The sequence below is a fragment of the Eurosta solidaginis genome, chromosome 4, assembly GCF_040869045.1.
Source record: "Eurosta solidaginis isolate ZX-2024a chromosome 4, ASM4086904v1, whole genome shotgun sequence".
Taxonomy (NCBI): Eukaryota; Metazoa; Arthropoda; class Insecta; order Diptera; family Tephritidae; genus Eurosta; species Eurosta solidaginis.
The window spans coordinates 84,071,292-84,091,313 of NC_090322.1; the positions used below are offsets into that span (position 1 = coordinate 84,071,292).

General features: G+C 33.0%; 1 protein-coding gene across 9 annotated transcripts in view; it reads right to left on the reverse strand.

Moving 5' to 3' along the window:
- The window catches only part of LOC137250019 (asparagine synthetase domain-containing protein CG17486), a 485,148-nt gene that overhangs the window by 356,357 nt on the left and 108,769 nt on the right, over positions 1-20,022 (reverse strand). For 3 of the 9 annotated variants that reach the window (XR_010952694.1, XR_010952693.1, XM_067782219.1), the window contains one exon: positions 912-8,797. The exons of 3 other annotated variants lie outside the window; for them this stretch is intronic. Coding sequence is in view for 3 of the 6 variants with exons in the window: in XM_067782213.1 (XP_067638314.1) it covers positions 8,908-10,881 (1,974 nt within the window). In the remaining 3 variants the exon portion in view is untranslated. 3 more of the 9 variants (XM_067782213.1, XM_067782215.1, XM_067782214.1) reach the window with 2 other exon arrangements.

Genomic DNA, 20,022 nt, shown 5'->3' on the forward strand with positions numbered 1-20,022 from the left:
ATCTGAGTCTTGCTCTGAAATTCTGGGAGCTACTTTCCTGTTTCTACGAAACATATGTAGTAGGAAGCAAAGAAGAAATATTTAAACTGATTAAAGTCGAATTTATAGAAATTGCTTACGAAAATTTAATTGAAATTGAATTGTATCTCGATGTGAGATTGAAAGAATTATCCGGCAATTTAATGAAAGACTGAATATTTAATGATGAATTGAATGTGTATTGAAGTAATTTAATTTGATTTCAAAGGAAAAATTGTATTTTGATAAAAAGGATTTTGTTGTTGATAACGGACGCACCGTTTTTATTAAGATTGTATGGTTGTATTTTTATAGATACGGACGCACCGCATCTTTTCAAACTTGTAATATGAATGTCCAAGGACGCACCGGGATCAAAAAAAATACATTGGTTGTTCACGGAACCACCGTTTACGCAAAAAAAATCTCTTTGGTTAATTACGGAACCACCGCTTTAAATAAAAATTGTAATCATGTTATTTTTTTTTGTATTGTTTTTGATGAAGCCCACTGTAGGGCAGAGTGGGACTAAAACTAGAAAACTTTTAGAAATTTATTTAATTTCGGTAACTGTTATACAAGCCAGAATCCAATAAAGCAATTAATGATGTTTAAAAAAAATGTCTGTTTTTGTCCGGCCCTGCCTACCTTTACACGTTTTGCACATGTATATATGTACATATATTTCGGGAAATTGTATGTTTGTTTAAAGTAATTGAATAAGTATGGTGATAATTACGGTAATTTTTAAAAATTGGAAATATAATATGAAATGTATTAATATGAAATAATTTTTTTGATAGAAAATATAATGAATATTCAATGGAAATTGACAAAAATTTAAGTTTAATTTATTTTAATATAATGTATATAATGCAAAAATTATTTCATACCAAATGCTGCTGCGCTTCGTTACCGCTTGATCGCTTGCCGTTATGTTGCTGCTGCTGCTGGCCTGCTGCTTCGGTTGCTGTTTTGCTGCTGCTGCTACGCTTGCTGTTCTGTCATGAAAGGTGCGATACTGAGGTTGGCTTGCCATGAAAGGTGCATGCTGTTTTGTTGATTTTTGGGTTTACGGTGGTTTGCCGCTATGCTGGTAGCGTGGCTAGGGCCGTTATCAGTGGCGTGGCTAGTGCCGTTTTTAAAAAAAAAAAAAATTTGGTACAGTCTTCAAAGTATTTATTTGAAGTTTTAGTGTTTTTGTTGTTTCTCTTTCTACGATTATATTATTTATGCTGTCTTTTAATTCGTTGTTTTATTTTATTACGGTTTATATGATCTTATTACTTCTGTATTCTATTAAGTCTTTTTATTATATTTTCTGTTGAGTGCTTTTATTTCTTCTAATTTTTCTGCACTAGCCACTGGCACAAACACCACTATGAACTACCGCCAAGTAGTATACTGGCATTTGAGTTATTCAAAAATGTTTGTTTTCGAATTTTTCAAATTTTTGTAGATTTGTGTTACTTTCGATATTTTTTTGTAGATTTTTAAATTTTTTTTATTTTTTTTTAATTTCATAATTTTTTTGTAGATGGGTTTTTTTAATTTTTGTATTTTTTTGTAATTTTTATAGTTTTTTTAAAGAACATTTTTTTTGTGTAGTTTTTAGCATTTAAAGATTCGGTTGCTGTTTTGCTGCTGCTGCTGCGCTTGCTGTTCTGCCATGAAAGGTGCGATACTGAGGTTGGCTTGCCATGAAAGGTGCTTGCTGTTTTGTTGCTTTTTGGGTTTACGGTGGTTTGCCGCTATGCTGGTAGCGTGGCTAGCGCCGTTATCAGTGGCGTGGCTAGTGCCGTTTTGAAAAAAAAAAATTTGGTACAGTCTTCAAAGTATTTATTTGAATTTTTAGTGTTTTTGGTGTTTCTCTTTCCACGATTATATTATTTCTGCTGTCTTTTAGTTCGTTGTTTTATTTTATTACGGTTTATATGATCTTATTACTTCTGTATTCTATTAAGTCTTTTTATTATATTTTCTGTTGAGTGCTTTTATTTCTTCTAATTTTTCTGCACTAGCCACTGGCACAAACACCACTATGAACTACCGCCAAGTAGTATACTGGTATTTGAGTTATTCAAAAATGTTTCAGTTTTCGAATTTTTCAAATTTTTGTATTCATTTCATCTAAAACCGTGACATTAACTCCATAAATTTTTGTGACTATATATGGTCCTTGATAAATACGTTCGTGTTTATTTCTATGTTCTTTTTGTACTACTACCTTATCGTTTATATTAATAGGTAAATATATCATATATATCCTTATTTTTGATTTTATGTTTGTTAATTAAATCTTTTGACATTTTATGTGTTTTTTGTAGTCTATATTTTACTTCTTTTGCATAATTTTCAACAATGTAAATTGGATCGATTTGTTCCTTTTGAACTTCATTTGGTAAGGTAACATTTCTACCGAATACTAATTCGTATGGAGTAAATCCATTATCAAAAACTGTACTAGGAGTTGTATTATGCAAAAATGTAAAATATTTCAAATAAACGTCCCATTCGGGGAAGTTATCATCTAGAAACGCTCGTAAATATTCATTAAACACCCGATGATTTCTTTCAATTGTACCTAGGGTTTCATGATGGTAAGCTGTAGAAAAATTATGTTCGATTTTTAGGAGTTTAGTTAATTCAGAGAAATTTTCATTTTTATATTCGGTTCCTAAATCGGTTTTAATTGATTTCATTATGCCATAAATGAGGATGAAGCCTTCAAAAATTGCAATTGTTTTTGCTGTCTTATCAGGGATTGATATTGTAACTAGGTATTTGCTTAAGTCGCACATAATGGTAACCGCGAACCTATTCCCATTATTCGACTCAGGCAACGGTCCTATTGTATCTATAACTACAAAATCGAAAGGTTTGCAGGGTGTTGGTGTTAGCACCAAATTTTCTTTGGTTTTTGGCTTGACTTTATTCAAAAGGCACTTTTTGCAATTTTTTACGTATGTGGCAATACCGCGGGTCATACCTTTCCAATAATATTTTGTACGTATTTTTGCATAAAGCTTTTTATTTCCGCAGTGACCACCTGATATCGGGTCATTGTGGTAAATTTCCATTAGTTTAAGTTTTTTGTTGTTGTCCGTAACTGTTTCGACAGGTTCTATTAATAGTACTTGTAAAATTTTTAAAATTGAATTCACTGTACTTTTAAAATTTGAAATAGAAAAATATTTAAATAACTGATCATCTTTTTCCAATTCTGCTTGCTTAATATTGTGTTTAGCAGCTTCTTTTTCAAGCTTCAAAAGTAATTCATCTAATTGCATTATTTTGTTAGTACACACAATATTAAGAAACTCGAGTTTTTTATGTTTTAAATGCGCATATATTTTTAAATTAATTTTATCATTATCGTTGTCATGACATATTTGGCTTTTTATCCTGCGGATTTTCTTGGAAAAACTATATGAAAATTTGTCGAATACCTGTAATTTAATATTTTTTTCGTTTATTTCCTCAGCCGATTGTTGTATTTTTTCGTGACGTTTCGCCATAGACCTCGTCTGTACTGCTAAAAATTGATTATTGGAATTTTTAAGTTCTTGAATTGAAATTCGCGATAATGCGTCTGCACCTACGTTAGATTTTCCTTTAATATAATCTATGGTAAAATTATATTCGGACAATTCCAAACGGATTCTGGAAAGTTTCGACGACGGATCTTTCATATTAAATGTGGACGATTAGTGGACGATGATCTGATTTAACTTTGAAGTGAGTGCCATAGACATATGCACGAAATTGCTTTATTGCAAAATATATTGCCAAAAGTTTTAATTCTATTATTGCTTTATTTTGTTGCGATTTGCTAAAGGCTTTTGAAGCAAAACAAATTGGCAAGTCGTTACCATTATGATTTTGACTCAGTATCGCACCACAATCTAACTTTGAAGCATCAACCGTAATTAAAAATTCTTTGGTGAAATCTGGATATTGTAATAGTTTTGGAGAAATCAGACTTTTTCTTAGTTTATCGAAAGCTAACTCACATGACGTATCCCAATTAAATTGAACCTTTTTTATACTCAAACGATTCAATGGAGCTGCTAAAGAAGCGAAATTTGGAATAAATCTCCTATAATAATTTGCAAATTCCACGAATCTTCGGACAGCGTCTTTATCGCGTGGCTTAGGATACCTTTTAATTGCTTCAGTTTTTAATCGTCTGGTAGCAACCCATTTGCTGAGCGTTTATGCCCTAAGAAAGTTATTTCAGGTCGAAGAAAATTACATTTTTTTGGGTTAAGTCGAAGGTTGAACTTTCTACAGGTCTCGAAGACTTTTTTTAGATTATTGAGATCATGTGCTTCGCTACATCCAATTACTATTATATCGTCTACATACATAAAGGCTTGGTTGGGCGAAATACCGGAAAATGCAATGGACATCATTCTTGAAAATGAGTTTGGAGCCACGTTTAAACGAAATGGTAACACCTTCCACCGAAAAGCTCCGCGGTCAGTACTAAAAGATGTTATGTCTCTTGAATCTTTGTGAAGTGGAATTTGGTGAAAACCCGAAAAAAGATCTAAAGTAGAAAAGAATTTCGCACGGCCAAGGTTATCCAAAATATCGTCTACACGTCCCAAAGGAAATTTATCGGCAATTAACTTTTTATTTACAGCCCTAAAGTCAACGCACATTCTATACGATTTTTGACCATCTAGGTCTTTTTTTGGTACCAAAATCAAGGGACTGTTATAATTCGAACAACTATTTTCGATGAGATCGTTTTCCAATATTTATTAACCTGTTTATTTATTTCTTCGCGCTGAGAGTACGGTAGGCGGTAATTTTTAATGTATACTGGCGTCGTATCGTTTAGTCTTAGTTTTTGTTCATAAAAATTGTTCATTGTCATTTTATCATTGTCTAGCGCAAAAATATCGGAATATTGTAAACATAAGTTAATAAGCTTATTTTCAGCATAATTAGGTATTTGTTTTTCTAAAATGCGAAAATACGAAAAAGTGGCTCTGAGTCTTTTCCCAAGGCGAAAATTCTATAAACTTCGCAACGAGGTGGTATAACAAATGTATCGCTTTCCATTCCGTGAAGGATGGGAAGTGCGATCTTTTGATTGCCTATCCAGAAGGGAATGCAATTTGTTGCATAGCTGATATCGCATTTATTTGGTTTTAGGAAATTCTTACCAAGTATTCCAGGTGATGGAATGTTGAAATCATTGTCTACCACGTGCAACGTATGTTTGATACAAAAATTTGAAAAGTGTAAGTTAGGTGTAAAAGTACCTAATGTATAAACTGTATCTGTAGTTACACCAGTAATATTAATTGTATCATTGTTATTAATTGACACATTTTTATTAAGAGAAGAAATTTTAATTAACGAAATGTCGGCTTGTGTATCGACTAGAAATGTACAAAATTTGTTAGAGCCAGTAATATTTATTTGTATAAAATCGGAATAATTTAAGTTAAGACAATAGACGTTTTTAGAGGAAACTCTGTGAGCTGAATTAGTTAGTAATTTGTCTCGTCCTCCCTCAGTGTTCGCTCCTGAGAGGCTTCCCTATTTAAAGTCCGGATACTTGCATTTCTACCTCTAATATTGGAAGTGATAGAACCGTTATTATTGCTAGTACGACTATTGTTGGTATTATTATTGTTATTAGACTGATGCCGATTTCCGCCGCCGGAACGGAAATTTTGCCTTTGATTGCCGCGATTGAAGTTGTTTCCATAGTTACTGTTACTAAAGGATGGTCTATTTTGTCTATAATTGTTAAAGTTGCGACTTTGATTTTGGAAGTTTCGACCTCGGTTATTACTTTGAAAATTTCTGAAAAATCCGCGCCCTAAATGCTAAAACTTGGCGTTCTTTTATTTCATTTGATTGCTCTACAATCAGTTTAACTACTACGTCCTTGGAATCAGAAAAATTGGTTGAACCGAGGATTGATTTGACTAAACTGGTTTTTGCGTTCAATCGGCAAACGTTGAATGTTTGCTCGATGGCCATTTCATGGGCTTTGGCCTGGATAATCCCATCGATAATGAGCGAACGCTCTAAAGAATCAGACAATTCCTCGACGCGTTTTGCGAAATCGGTGTAATTATTATTATTAACTTGCAAAGCAGCAATTTTTCCGGCCACAACTTTGGGGTTGTCGGGTTTTATATGGTTACGTAGTGCTATTTTTATATCATTAACTGAAAGTATTTGAGTTGGTATCGCTTCTCGACCTTTACCATCGAGTTTGTATTTAATATTTGAAATACAAGTGCCAGTTAAATTTTCGTCGACAAATTCTTCGATTAACTCAATTTTATTAATGAAAGATTCAAGACCCAGGGGCTCACCGCTATAATTTTCACGCATAATACCAGCACACATGCTGATAAACGATCTTTTTTCCTCAGGAGTTGCCATATTTGTATCGGAATTAGGAGGATTTGAAATATGTGTGTTCGGGCAATTCCTCAAATCCGTGAAATTCTCCGGACAAAGAAAGTCTAACAACAAGGTTTTTGATTGTACTGGGCGGATATGTGGTTGAGCCTTCGGAAACTGGGCTTTTAAAATCAAGATTTTCGGAATAGGAACTTTCGGAATTAAAATTTTTGCAATTGGAATCTGAATTTTCGGAATCTGAGTCTTGCTCTGAAATTCTGGGAACTACTTTCCTGTTTCTACGAAACATATGTAGTAGGAAGCAAAGAAGAAATATTTAAACTGATTAAAGTCGAATTTATAGAAATTGCTTACGAAAATTTAATTGAAATTGAATTGTATCTCGATGTGAGATTGAAAGAATTATCCGGCAATTTAATGAAAGACTGAATATTTAATGATGAATTGAATGTGTATTGAAGTAATTTAATTTGATTTCAAAGGAAAAATTGTATTTTGATAAAAAGGATTTTGTTGTTGATAACGGACGCACCGTTTTTATTAAGATTGTATGGTTGTATTTTTATAGATACGGACGCACCGCATCTTTTCAAACTTGTAATATGAATGTCCAAGGACGCACCGGGATCAAAAAAAAATACATTGGTTGTTCACGGAACCACCGTTTACGCAAAAAAAATCTCTTTGGTTAATTACGGAACCACCGCTTTAAATAAAAATTGTAATCATGTTATTTTTTTTTTGTATTGTTTTTGATGAAGCCCACTGTAGGGCAGAGTGGGACTAAAACTAGAAAACTTTTAGAAATTTATTTAATTTCGGTAACTGTTATACAAGCCAGAATCCAATAAAGCAATTAATGATGTTTAAAAAAAAATTCTGTTTTTGTCCGGCCCTGCCTACCTTTACACGTTTTGCACATGTATATATGTACGTATATTTCGGGAAATTGTATGTTTGTTTAAAGTAATTGAATAAGTATGGTGATAATTACGGTAATTTTTAAAAATTGGAAATATAATATGAAATGTATTAATATGAAATAATTTTTTTGATAGAAAATATAATGAATATTCAATGGAAATTGACAAAAATTTAAGTTTAATTTATTTTAATATAATGTATATAATGCAAAAATTATTTCATACCAAATGCTGCTGCGCTTCGTTACCGCTCGATCGCTTGCCGTTATGTTGCTGCTGCTGCTGGCCTGCTGCTTCGGTTGCTGTTTTGCTGCTGCTGCTACGCTTGCTGTTCTGCCATGAAAGGTGCGATACTGAGGTTGGCTTGCCATGAAAGGTGCATGCTGTTTTGTTGCTTTTTGGGTTTACGGTGGTTTGCCGCTATGCTGGTAGCGTGGCTAGGGCCGTTATCAGTGGCGTGGCTAGTACCGTTTTTAAAAAAAAAAAATTGGTACAGTCTTCAAAGTATTTATTTGAATTTTTAGTGTTTTTGTTGTTTCTCTTTCTACGATTATATTATTTATGCTGTCTTTTAATTCGTTGTTTTATTTTATTACGGTTTATATGATCTTATTACTTCTGTATTCTATTAAGTCTTTTTATTATATTTTCTGTTGAGTGCTTTTATTTCTTCTAATTTTTCTGCACTAGCCACTGGCACAAACACCACTATGAACTACCGCCAAGTAGTATACTGGCATTTGAGTTATTCAAAAATGTTTGTTTTCGAATTTTTCAAATTTTTGTAGATTTGTGTTACTTTCGATATTTTTTTGTAGATTTTTAAATTTTTGTAATTTTTTTTTAATTTCATAATTTTTTTGTAGATGGGTTTTTTTAATTTTTGTATTTTTTTGTAATTTTTATAGTTTTTTTAAAGAACATTTTTTTTGTGTAGTTTTTAGCATTTAAAGATTCGGTTGCTGTTTTGCTGCTGCTGCTGCGCTTGCTGTTCTGCCATGAAAGGTGCGATACTGAGGTTGGCTTGCCATGAGCGGTGCTTGCTGTTTTGTTGCTTTTTGGGTTTACGGTGGTTTGCCGCTATGCTGGTAGCGTGGCTAGCGCCGTTATCAGTGGCGTGGCTAGTGCCGTTTTGAAAAAAAAAATTGGTACAGTCTTCAAAGTATTTATTTGAATTTTTAGTGTTTTTGGTGTTTCTCTTTCCACGATTATATTATTTCTGCTGTCTTTTAGTTCGTTGTTTTATTTTATTACGGTTTATATGATCTTATTACTTCTGTATTCTATTAAGTCTTTTTATTATATTTTCTGTTGAGTGCTTTTATTTCTTCTAATTTTTCTGCACTAGCCACTGGCACAAACACCACTATGAACTACCGCCAAGTAGTATACTGGTATTTGAGTTATTCAAAAATGTTTCAGTTTTCGAATTTTTCAAATTTTTGTATTCATTTCATCTAAAACCGTGACATTAACTCCATAAATTTTTGTGACTATATATGGTCCTTGATAAATACGTTCGTGTTTATTTCTAGGTTCTTTTTGTACTACTACCTTATCGTTTATATTAATAGGTAAATATATCATATATATCCTTATTTTTGATTTTATGTTTGTTAATTAAATCTTTTGCTATTTTATGTGTTTTTTGTAGTCTATATTTTACTTCTTTTGCATAATTTTCAACAATGTAAATTGGATCGATTTGTTCCTTTTGAACTTCATTTGGTAAGGTAACATTTCTACCGAATACTAATTCGTATGGAGTAAATCCATTATCAAAAACTGTACTAGGAGTTTTATTATGCAAAAATGTAAAATATTTCAAATAAACGTCCCATTCGGGGAAGTTATCATCTAGAAACGCTCGTAAATATTCATTAAACACCCGATGATTTCTTTCAATTGTACCTAGGGTTTCATGATGGTAAGCTGTAGAAAAATTATGTTCGATTTTTAGGAGTTTAGTTAATTCAGAGAAATTTTCATTTTTATATTCGGTTCCTAAATCGGTTTTAATTGATTTCATTATGCCATAAATGAGGATGAAGCCTTCAAAAATTGCAATTGTTTTTGCTGTCTTATCAGGGATTGATATTGTAACTAGGTATTTGCTTAAGTCGCACATAATGGTAACCGCGAACCTATTCCCATTATTCGACTCAGGCAACGGTCCTATTGTATCTATAACTACAAAATCGAAAGGTTTGCAGGGTGTTGGTGTAAGCACCAAATTTTCTTTGGTTTTTGGCTTGACTTTATTCAAAAGGCACTTTTTGCAATTTTTTACGTATGTGGCAATACCGCGGGTCATACCTTTCCAATAATATTTTGTAGGTATTTTTGCATAAAGCTTTTTATTTCCGCAGTGACCACCTGATATCGGGTCATTGTGGTAAATTTCCATTAGTTTAAGTTTTTTGTTGTTGTCCGTAACTGTTTCGACAGGTTCTATTAATAGTACTTGTAAAATTTTTAAAATTGAATTCACTGTACTTTTAAAATTTGAAATAGAAAAATATTTAAATAACTGATCATCTTTTTCCAATTCTGCTTGCTTAATATTGTGTTTAGCAGCTTCTTTTTCAAGCTTCAAAAGTAATTCATCTAATTGCATTATTTTGTTAGTACACACAATATTAAGAAACTCGAGTTTTTTATGTTTTAAATGCGCATATATTTTTAAATTAATTTTATCATTATCGTTGTCATGACATATTTGGCTTTTTATCCTGCGGATTTTCTTGGAAAAACTATATGAAAATTTGTCGAATACCTGTAATTTAATATTTTTTTCGTTTATTTCCTCAGCCGATTGTTGTATTTTTTCGTGACGTTTCGCCATAGACCTCGTCTGTACTGCTAAAAATTGATTATTGGAATTTTTAAGTTCTTGAATTGAAATTCGCGATAATGCGTCTGCACCTACGTTAGATTTTCCTTTAATATAATCTATGGTAAAATTATATTCGGACAATTCCAAACGGATTCTGGAAAGTTTCGACGACGGATCTTTCATATTAAATAGATAAACTAGTGGACGATGATCTGATTTAACTTTGAAGTGAGTGCCATAGACATATGCACGAAATTGCTTTATTGCAAAATATATTGCCAAAAGTTTTAATTCTATTATTGCTTTATTTTGTTGCGATTTGCTAAAGGCTTTTGAAGCAAAACAAATTGGCAAGTCGTTACCATTATGATTTTGACTCAGTATCGCACCACAATCTAACTTTGAAGCATCAACCGTAATTAAAAATTCTTTGGTGAAATCTGGATATTGTAATAGTTTTGGAGAAATCAGACTTTTTCTTAGTTTATCGAAAGCTAACTCACATGACGTATCCCAATTAAATTGAACCTTTTTTATACTCAAACGATTCAATGGAGCTGCTAAAGAAGCGAAATTTGGAATAAATCTCCTATAATAATTTGCAAATTCCACGAATCTTCGGACAGCGTCTTTATCGCGTGGCTTAGGATACCTTTTAATTGCTTCAGTTTTTAATCGTCTGGTAGCAACCCATTTGCTGAGCATTTATGCCCTAAGAAAGTTATTTCAGGTCGAAGAAAATTACATTTTTTTGGGTTAAGTCGAAGGTTGAACTTCCTACAGGTCTCGAAGACTTTTTTTAGATTATTGAGATCATGTGCTTCGCTACATCCAATTACTATTATATCGTCTACATACATAAAGGCTTGGTTGGGCGAAATACCGGAAAATGCAATGGACATCATTCTTGAAAATGAGTTTGGAGCCACGTTTAAACGAAATGGTAACACCTTCCACCGAAAAGCTCCGCGGTCAGTACTAAAAGATGTTATGTCTCTTGAATCTTTGTGAAGTGGAATTTGGTGAAAACCCGAAAAAAGATCTAAAGTAGAAAAGAATTTCGCACGGCCAAGGTTATCCAAAATATCGTCTACACGTCCCAAAGGAAATTTATCGGCAATTAACTTTTTATTTACAGCCCTAACGTCAACGCACATTCTATACGATTTTTGACCATTTAGGTCTTTTTTTGGTACCAAAATCAAGGGACTGTTATAATTCGAACAACTATTTTCGATGAGATCGTTTTCCAATATTTATTAACCTGTTTATTTATTTCTTCGCGCTGAGAGTACGGTAGGCGGTAATTTTTAATGTATACTGGCGTCGTATCGTTTAGTCTTAGTTTTTGTTCATAAAAATTGTTCATTGTCATTTTATCATTGTCTAGCGCAAAAATATCGGAATATTGTAAACATAAGTTAATAAGCTTATTTTCAGCATAATTAGGTATTTGTTTTTCTAAAATGCGAAAATACGAAAAAGTGGCTCTGAGTCTTTTCCCAAGGCGAAAATTCTATAAACTTCGCAACGAGGTGGTATAACAAATGTATCGCTTTCCATTCCGTGAAGGATGGGAAGTGCGATCTTTTGATTGCCTATCCAGAAGGGAATGCAATTTGTTGCATAGCTGATATCGCATTTATTTGGTTTTAGGAAATTCTTACCAAGTATTCCAGGTGATGGAATGTTGAAATCATTGTCTACCACGTGCAACGTATGTTTGATACAAAAATTTGAAAAGTGTAAGTTAGTTGTAAAAGTACCTAATGTATAAACTGTATCTGTAGTTACACCAGTAATATTAATTGTATCATTGTTATTAATTGACACATTTTTATTAAGAGAAGAAATTTTAATTAACGAAATGTCGGCTTGTGTATCGACTAGAAATGTACAAAATTTGTTAGAGCCAGTAATATTTATTTGTATAAAATCGGAATAATTTAAGTTAAGACAATAGACGTTTTTAGAGGAAACTCTGTGAGCTGAATTAGTTAGTAATTTGTCTCGTCCTCCCTCAGTGTTCGCTCCTGAGAGGCTTCCCTATTTAAAGTCCGGATACTTGCATTTCTACCTCTAATATTGGAAGTGATAGAACCGTTATTATTGCTAGTACGACTATTGTTGGTATTATTATTGTTATTAGACTGATGCCGATTTCCGCCGCCGGAACGGAAATTTTGCCTTTGATTGCCGCGATTGAAGTTGTTTCCATAGTTACTGTTACTAAAGGATGGTCTATTTTGTCTATAATTGTTAAAGTTGCGACTTTGATTTTGGAAGTTTCGACCTCGGTTATTACTTTGAAAATTTCTGAAAAATCCGCGCCCTAAATGCTAAAACTTGGCGTTCTTTTATTTCATTTGATTGCTCTACAATCAGTTTAACTACTACGTCCTTGGAATCAGAAAAATTGGTTGAAGCGAGGATTGATTTGACTAAACTGGTTTTTGCGTTCAATCGGCAAACGTTGAATGTTTGCTCGATGGCCATTTCATGGGCTTTGGCCTGGATAATCCCATCGATAATGAGCGAACGCTCTAAAGAATCAGACAATTCCTCGACGCGTTTTGCGAAATCGGTGTAATTATTATTATTAACTTGCAAAGCAGCAATTTTTCCGGCCACAACTTTGGGGTTGTCGGGTTTTATATGGTTACGTAGTGCTATTTTTATATCATTAACTGAAAGTATTTGAGTTGGTATCGCTTCTCGACCTTTACCATCGAGTTTGTATTTAATATTTGAAATACAAGTACCAGTTAAATTTTCGTCGACAAATTCTTCGATTAACTCAATTTTATTAATGAAAGATTCAAGACCCAGGGGCTCACCGCTATAATTTTCACGCATAATACCAGCACACATGCTGATAAACGATCTTTTTTCCTCAGGAGTTGCCATATTTGTATCGGAATTAGGAGGATTTGAAATATGTGTGTTCGGGCAATTCCTCAAATCCGTGAAATTTTCCGGACAAAGAAAGTCTAACAACAAGGTTTTTGATTGTACTGGGCGGATATGTGGTTGAGCCTTCGGAAACTGGGCTTTTAAAATCAAGATTTTCGGAATAGGAACTTTCGGAATTAAAATTTTTGGAATTGGAATCTGAATTTTCGGAATCTGAGTCTTGCTCTGAAATTCTGGGAACTACTTTCCTGTTTCTACGAAACATATGTAGTAGGAAGCAAAGAAGAAATATTTAAACTGATTAAAGTCGAATTTATAGAAATTGCTTACGAAAATTTAATTGAAATTGAATTGTATCTCGATGTGAGATTGAAAGAATTATCCAGCAATTTAATGAAAGACTGAATATTTAATGATGAATTGAATGTGTGTTGAAGTAATTTAATTTGATTTCAAAGGAAAAATTGTATTTTGATAAAAAGGATTTTGTTGTTGATAACGGACGCACCGTTTTTATTAAGATTGTATGGTTGTATTTTTATAGATACGGACGCACCGCATCTTTTCAAACTTGTAATATGAATGTCCAAGGACGCACCGGGATCAAAAAAAAATACATTGGTTGTTCACGGAACCACCGTTTACGCAAAAAAATCTCTTTGGTTAATTACGGAACCACCGCTTTAAATAAAAATTGTAATCATGTTATTTTTTTTTGTATTGTTTTTGATGAAGCCCACTGTAGGGCAGAGTGGGACTAAAACTAGAAAACTTTTAGAAATTTATTTAATTTCGGTAACTGTTATACAAGCCAGAATCCAATAAAGCAATTAATGATGTTTAAAAAAAATTTCTGTTTTTGTCCGGCCCTGCCTACCTTTACACGTTTTGCACATGTATATATGTACGTATATTTCGGGAAATTGTATGTTTGTTTAAAGTAATTGAATAAGTATGGTGATAATTACGGTAATTTTTAAAAATTGGAAATATAATATGAAATGTATTAATATGAAATAATTTTTTTGATAGAAAATATAATGAATATTCAATGGAAATTGACAAAAATTTAAGTTTAATTTATTTTAATATAATGTATATAATGCAAAAATTATTTCATACCAAATGCTGCTGCGCTTCGTTACCGCTTGATCGCTTGCCGTTATGTTGCTGCTGCTGCTGGCCTGCTGCTTCGGTTGCTGTTTTGCTGCTGCTGCTACGCTTGCTGTTCTGCCATGAAAGGTGCGATACTGAGGTTGGCTTGCCATGAAAGGTGCATGCTGTTTTGTTGCTTTTTGGGTTTACGGTGGTTTGCCGCTATGCTGGTAGCGTGGCTAGGGCCGTTATCAGTGGCGTGGCTAGTGCCGTTTTTAAAAAAAAAAAATTTGGTACAGTCTTCAAAGTATTTATTTGAATTTTTAGTGTTTTTGTTGTTTCTCTTTCTACGATTATATTATTTATGCTGTCTTTTAATTCGTTGTTTTATTTTATTACGGTTTATATGATCTTATTACTTCTGTATTCTATTAAGTCTTTTTATTATATTTTCTGTTGAGTGCTTTTATTTCTTCTAATTTTTCTGCACTAGCCACTGGCACAAACACCACTATGAACTACCGCCAAGTAGTATACTGGCATTTGAGTTATTCAAAAATGTTTGTTTTCGAATTTTTCAAATTTTTGTAGATTTGTGTTACTTTCGATATTTTTTTGTAGATTTTTAAATTTTTGTAATTTTTTTTTAATTTCATAATTTTTTTGTAGATGGGTTTTTTTAATTTTTGTATTTTTTTGTAATTTTTATAGTTTTTTTAAAGAACATTTTCTTTGTGTAGTTTTTAGCATTTAAAGATTCGGTTGCTGTTTTGCTGCTGCTGCTGCGCTTGCTGTTCTGCCATGAAAGGTGCGATACTGAGGTTGGCTTGCCATGAAAGGTGCGATACTGAGGTTGGCTTGCCATGAAAGTTTCGACGATGGATCTTTCATATTAAATAGATAAACTAGTGGACGATGATCTGATTTAACTTTGAAGTGAGTGCCATAGACATATGCACGAAATTGCTTTATTGCAAAATATATTGCCAAAAGTTTTAATTCTATTATTGCTTTATTTTGTTGCGATTTGCTAAAGGCTTTTGAAGCAAAACAAATTGGCAAGTCGTTACCATTATGATTTTGACTCAGTATCGCACCACAATCTAACTTTGAAGCATCAACCGTAATTAAAAATTCTTTGGTGAAATCTGGATATTGTAATAGTTTTGGAGAAATCAGACTTTTTCTTAGTTTATCGAAAGCTAACTCACATGACGTATCCCAATTAAATTGAACCTTTTTTATACTCAAACGATTCAATGGAGCTGCTAAAGAAGCGAAATTTGGAATAAATCTCCTATAATAATTTGCAAATTCCACGAATCTTCGGACAGCGTCTTTATCGCGTGGCTTAGGATACCTTTTAATTGCTTCAGTTTTTAATCGTCTGGTAGCAACCCATTTGCTGAGCATTTATGCCCTAAGAAAGTTATTTCAGGTCGAAGAAAATTACATTTTTTTGGGTTAAGTCGAAGGTTGAACTTCCTACAGGTCTCGAAGACTTTTTTTAGATTATTGAGATCATGTGCTTCGCTACATCCAATTACTATTATATCGTCTACATACATAAAGGCTTGGTTGGGCGAAATACCGGAAAATGCAATGGACATCATTCTTGAAAATGAGTTTGGAGCCACGTTTAAACGAAATGGTAACACCTTCCACCGAAAAGCTCCGCGGTCAGTACTAAAAGATGTTATGTCTCTTGAATCTTTGTGAAGTGGAATTTGGTGAAAACCCGAAAAAAGATCTAAAGTAGAAAAGAATTTCGCACGGCCAAGGTTATCCAAAATATCGTCTACACGTCCCAAAGGAAATTTATCGGCAATTAACTTTTTATTTACAGCCCTAAAGTCAACGCACATTCTATACGATTTTTGACCATTTAGGTATTTTTTTGGTACCAAAATCAAGGGACTGTTATAATTCGAACAACTATTTTCGATGAGATCGTTTTCCAATATTTATTAACCTGTTTATTTATTTCTTCGCGCTGAGAGTACGGTAGGCGGTAATTTTTAATGTATACTGGCGTCGTATCGTTTAGTCTTAGTTTTTGTTCATAAAAATTGTTCATTGTCATTTTATCATTGTCTAGCGCAAAAATATCGGAATATTGTAAACATAAGTTAATAAGCTTATTTTCAGCATAATTAGGTATTTGTTTTTCTAAAATGCGAAAATACGAAAAAGTGGCTCTGAGTCTTTTCCCAAGGCGAAAATTCTATAAACTTCGCAACGAGGTGGTATAATAAATGTATCGCTTTCCATTCCGTGAAGGATGGGAAGTGCGATCTTTTGATTGCCTATCCAGAAGGGAATGCAATTTGTTGCATAGCTGATATCGCATTTATTTGGTTTTAGGAAATTCTTACCAAGTATTCCAGGTGATGGAATGTTGAAATCATTGTCTACCACGTGCAACGTATGTTTGATACAAAAATTTGAAAAGTGTAAGTTAGTTGTAAAAGTACCTAATGTATAAACTGTATCTGTAGTTACACCAGTAATATTAATTGTATCATTGTTATTAATTGACACATTTTTATTAAGAGAAGAAATTTTAATTAACGAAATGTCGGCTTGTGTATCGACTAGAAATGTACAAAATTTGTTAGAGCCAGTAATATTTATTTGTATAAAATCGGAATAATTTAAGTTAAGACAATAGACGTTTTTAGAGGAAACTCTGTGAGCTGAATTAGTTAGTAATTTGTCTCGTCCTCCCTCAGTGTTCGCTCCTGAGAGGCTTCCCTATTTAAAGTCCGGATACTTGCATTTCTACCTCTAATATTGGAAGTGATAGAACCGTTATTATTGCTAGTACGACTATTGTTGGTATTATTATTGTTATTAGACTGATGCCGATTTCCGCCGCCGGAACGGAAATTTTGCCTTTGATTGCCGCGATTGAAGTTGTTTCCATAGTTACTGTTACTAAAGGATGGTCTATTTTGTCTATAATTGTTAAAGTTGCGACTTTGATTTTGGAAGTTTCGACCTCGGTTATTACTTTGAAAATTTCTGAAAAATCCGCGCCCTAAATGCTAAAACTTGGCGTTCTTTTATTTCATTTGATTGCTCTACAATCAGTTTAACTACTACGTCCTTGGAATCAGAAAAATTGGTTGAAGCGAGGATTGATTTGACTAAACTGGTTTTTGCGTTCAATCGGCAAACGTTGAATGTTTGCTCGATGGCCATTTCATGGGCTTTGGCCTGGATAATCCCATCGATAATGAGCGAACGCTCTAAAGAATCAGGCAATTCCTCGACGCGTTTTGCGAAATCGGTGTAATTATTATTATTAACTTGCAAAGCAGCAATTTTTCCGGCCACAACTTTGGGGTTGTCGGGTTTTATATGGTTACGTAGTGCTATTTTTATATCATTAACTGAAAGTATTTGAGTTGGTATCGCTTCTCGACCTTTACCATCGAGTTTGTATTTAATATTTGAAATACAAGTGCCAGTTAAATTTTCGTCGACAAATTCTTCGATTAACTCAATTTTATTAAAGAAAGATTCAAGACCCAGGGGCTCACCGCTATAATTTTCACGCATAATACCAGCACACATGCTGATAAACGATCTTTTTTCCTCAGGAGTTGCCATATTTGTATCGGAATTAGGAGGATTTGAAATATGTGTGTTCGGGCAATTCCTCAAATCCGTGAAATTCTCCGGACAAAGAAAGTCTAACAACAAGGTTTTTGATTGTACTGGGCGGATATGTGGTTGAGCCTTCGGAAACTGGGCTTTTAAAATCAAGATTTTCGGAATAGGAACTTTCGGAATTAAAATTTTTGGAATTGGAATCTGAATTTTCGGAATCTGAGTCTTGCTCTGAAATTCTGGGAACTACTTTCCTGTTTCTACGAAACATATGTAGTAGGAAGCAAAGAAGAAATATTTAAACTGATTAAAGTCGAATTTATAGAAATTGCTTACGAAAATTTAATTGAAATTGAATTGTATCTCGATGTGAGATTGAAAGAATTATCCGGCAATTTAATGAAAGACTGAATATTTAATGATGAATTGAATGTGTATTGAAGTAATTTAATTTGATTTCAAAGGAAAAATTGTATTTTGATAAAAAGGATTTTGTTGTTGATAACGGACGCACCGTTTTTATTAAGATTGTATGGTTGTATTTTTATAGATACGGACGCACCGCATCTTTTCAAACTTGTAATATGAATGTCCAAGGACGCACCGGGATCAAAAAAAAATACATTGGTTGTTCACGGAACCACCGTTTACGCAAAAAAAATCTCTTTGGTTAATTACGGAACCACCGCTTTAAATAAAAATTGTAATTATGTTATTTTTTTTTGTATTGTTTTTGATGAAGCCCACTGTAGGGCAGAGTGGGACTAAAACTAGAAAACTTTTAGAAATTTATTTAATTTCGGTAACTGTTATACAAGCCAGAATCCAATAAAGCAATTAATGATGTTTAAAAAAAATGTCTGTTTTTGTCCGGCCCTGCCTACCTTTACACGTTTTGCACATGTATATATGTACGTATATTTCGGGAAATTGTATGTTTGTTTAAAGTAATTGAATAAGTATGGTGATAATTACGGTAATTTTTAAAAATTGGAAATATAATATGAAATGTATTAATATGAAATAATTTTTTTGATAGAAAATATAATGAATATTCAATGGAAATTGACAAAAATTTAAGTTTAATTTATTTTAATATAATGTATATAATGCAAAAATTATTTCATACCAAATGCTGCTGCGCTTCGTTACCGCTTGATCGCTTGCCGTTATGTTGCTGCTGCTGCTGGCCTGCTGCTTCGGTTGCTGTTTTGCTGCTGCTGCTACGCTTGCTGTTCTGCCATGAAAGGTGCGATACTGAGGTTGGCTTGCCATGAAAGGTGCATGCTGTTTTGTTGCTTTTTGGGTTTACGGTGGTTTGCCGCTATGCTGGTAGCGTGGCTAGGGCCGTTATCAGTGGCGTGGCTAGTGCCGTTTTTAAAAAAAAAAAATTTGGTACAGTCTTCAAAGTATTTATTTGAATTTTTAGTGTTTTTGTTGTTTCTCTTTCTACGATTATATTATTTATGCTGTCTTTTAATTCGTTGTTTTATTTTATTACGGTTTATATGATCTTATTACTTCTGTATTCTATTAAGTCTTTTTATTATATTTTCTGTTGAGTGCTTTTATTTCTTCTAATTTTTCTGCACTAGCCACTGGCACAAACACCACTATGAACTACCGCCAAGTAGTATACTGGCATTTGAGTTATTCAAAAATGTTTGTTTTCGAATTTTTCAAATTTTTGTAGATTTGTGTTACTTTCGATATTTTTTTGTAGATTTTTAAATTTTTGTAATTTTTTTTTAATTTCATAATTTTTTTGTAGATGTGTTTTTTTAATTTTTGTATTTTTTTGTAATTTTTATAGTTTTTTTAAAGAACATTTTCTTTGTGTAGTTTTTAGCATTTAAAGATTCGGTTGCTGTTTTGCTGCTGCTGCTGCGCTTGCTGTTCTGCCATGAAAGGTGCGATACTGAGGTTGGCTTGCCATGAAAGGTGCTTGCTGTTTTGTTGCTTTTTGGGTTTACGGTGGTTTGCCGCTATGCTGGTAGCGTGGCTAGCGCCGTTATCAGTGGCGTGGCTAGTGCCGTTTTGAAAAAAAAAAATTTGGTACAGTCTTCAAAGTATTTATTTGAGTTTTTAGTGTTTTTGGTGTTTCTCTTTCCACGATTATATTATTTCTGCTGTCTTTTAGTTCGTTGTTTTATTTTATTACGGTTTATATGATCTTATTACTTCTGTATTCTATTAAGTCTTTTTATTATATTTTCTGTTGAG